The sequence below is a fragment of the Egretta garzetta genome, unplaced genomic scaffold, assembly GCF_000687185.1.
Source record: "Egretta garzetta isolate BGI_Z169 unplaced genomic scaffold, ASM68718v1 scaffold85, whole genome shotgun sequence".
Classification (NCBI taxonomy): Eukaryota; Metazoa; Chordata; class Aves; order Pelecaniformes; family Ardeidae; genus Egretta; species Egretta garzetta.
In genome coordinates this window covers 3358862-3361326 of record NW_009259718.1, presented here as the reverse complement: position 1 = coordinate 3361326, position 2465 = coordinate 3358862, and the positions used below count along the sequence as shown (strand labels likewise).

General features: G+C 51.2%; 1 protein-coding gene across 1 annotated transcript in view; it reads right to left on the bottom strand.

The window, feature by feature from the left end:
• NCAPD2 (non-SMC condensin I complex subunit D2) overlaps nt 1–283 on the bottom strand; it is a 25207-nt gene extending 24924 nt beyond the window's left edge. Inside the window, 1 exon segment of the mRNA XM_035894568.1 lies at nt 168–283. Within this exon segment, the coding sequence (XP_035750461.1) occupies nt 168–261 (94 nt within the window). The 5' untranslated portion in view covers nt 262–283.
• Nucleotides 284–2465: the final 2182 nt, after the last annotated feature.

Below are 2465 nucleotides of genomic sequence, written 5' to 3'. Positions count from 1 at the left end.
TGGCAGGGCTCACCCGAGCCTTCCGCATCAAGGAGCCCCCAAAGCCCAAGCAGGTGGATCGGTGGACGAAAAAACGGGCCTTATTCGGGGTCTACGACAATGTGGGGATCCTGGGTAAGGCTCCCCGCTGTGGCCCCAGGGCAGGAGGGGAGGGAGGGCAGACCCACCTGCAGGCGAGCGGCTCCTCCAGCAGCGAGAGGGTGGTGGTGGGGATTGGGGCCAGCCGCCCTGGGAACAGCCTTCTCCAAGGCCTGGCTTCATCCTCTCTGCTCTGCCCTCCTGTTCTCAGGCGGCTTCCAGATCCACCCGAAGAACCTCATCGTGGGGCCCCAGTGGCTGCGAGGCTGGCGGGGGAACGAGCTGCAGAGGTGCATCCGCAAGAAGCAGGTGGTGGGAGATCGGATGTTTGTAGAGGACTACCACAAACTCAACAAGAGGATCCGGTACTTGTACAGGCGCTTCAATCGTACCGGGAAGCACCGCTAGGAGAGACCACGGGTTCAGCACACGGAGCATGGTTTTGTGGCATCGCGGTCAGAATAAAGCCAGCTTTCACACAGTTGGGTTCCCAGTGCTTTCTGTGACCTTTGCTGTGCATTTCTGGCCCAGACCCAAGGTCCTGCTGCTGCTCCACGCCTGAGCTCCTCCGTGCCAGTTCTGCCCCCTCAATCGTTTCTGATGTAATTCTCACAGACATCTGTTCCAGCCTGCATCCCTGAACTTGGCCCGAGAGTCCTCTACTTTTTATCCAAGCTTTTAGCATCCTTTTGGATTGTGAGCCTCAGGTTCTTACATCCTACTTGACAATTTCATTATGCTCCATCTTAGGTTTTTCCTCATTGCCAAATTTTCAAGTTAGTGAGAACGCCTGCCAATACCTCTTCCTGCTTGCTCTCCATTTATCTGTGATTAACATTAAGCATGAATGATCCAAATGTTAGTTGAAATACATCAAAACCTGTCTTTAGAGCAGGATTTGTCTCTGTTTCACAATGATGATGACATAACCCCATGCTAATGGCACTTACTGACCAAGTGGCCTTTTGTTTATAGTTTAGTGGGGCTTTGCAAAAGTATTTCAGGCACGTAACCATTTAAAAAAAACTCTAGCTTCTAGTTTTCTATGACTGTTACTGGTTCCTTTAGAGGAGAAGTTATGGTGAGTCAAAGGCTGGCATCCTTATGGTCTAGCATCACAAAGACCGTTATATACTTGAGAAAAATCTGTACAATGAGCAGGGATCTGCCTATCTCTTCTCCCTTAGTTGTTAATTTGGCTGACTTTATGTATCTTGTTACAGGGCAATGCTACTCTGTCTTTAGAAGCACTTGGCTGGAAGCAGCAGGGAATTAAAAGAACTTTCTTTAGGCCTAAGCCTTAGAAAGATGAAACCAAAGCCTCTGTTCACCCAGCTGAATGAAGCCTGTGTTCTCAGGAGCAGGGTGGTGGACCTGCGGGACTCTTGCCAAAAGGTGGTGTGGATTCAGGAAATGTGCACAGATTCAAGTGGAGACTGAGCAAGCACCTGGAAGAGAGCAGCTGGGGGTTATTACATAGGTAAATCACAGGGGCAGCGAATCCTTGGCTGAAAGTATGTCAGAAACTGGGAAAGCGTCAAGAGAAAAGTATCTGGTACCCTTGTCAGCTCTTAGTCCCTAAGTGCCAACTTGGCAAGGGCTCTGTGGGCCAGTGGTTCCACAAGCTCCATCTTCTGTTACTGGAATGGTTATTGGAACAGTCCTCAAACTGCGGTGAGAGGGTTGCCAGGCTAGAGAAGCTTCTTTCAAAACCTGTCCCTTCACAGCTTGTTTGAAGGCACAGCTTAAACCCCTTCAGTTCCACTGAGGCTAGCGCCAGGTTGCTTCTCAGCCCTCAATAGTCCTATCTGCAAATCATCTGGCTCTAGTCACAACCCTGTATTAAGTCTTCACCTTCCTTGTAGCCACAGTCTTTTGGATCCTAGGTTGTAATTTAGAACATCTCTATCGTGTATATCTACTAATTTATCAGCTTTGACACTAAAAGCTTTTATTAATGGCCTGTATCACCATAGAATCCCAGGTTGGAAGGGACCTCAAGGATCATCTGGTCCAACCTTTCTAGGCAAGAGCACAGTCTAGACAAGATGGCCCAGCACCTTTGTCCACCTTTATGAAAGGAAGCTGAAGCTCGGTGCGGGTGTGAACCAGGCACGTGCCACCCTACTCACCCTGCCAAACGCTGTCGGGAGGGACTTCTTGCTCCAGTAGGCTCCTGCCTCCCTTGTCGTCCCGAATTGAAGAGTCCTCCTTTCTGATCCAGCAGGCTTCTCAAAATATTTAGGGGGGAGGGGAAGGAAACAAACCCCCAAACTCCCGGGGCGGCTGCTGCTGGAGCCTGATCTCCCCCAGGGGGCAGCGGAGGCTCGGAGGCAGCCGCTCCAGGGACTCGGCCCTTTGCGCCCCCGCCCCGGGGGGGGAGGTGG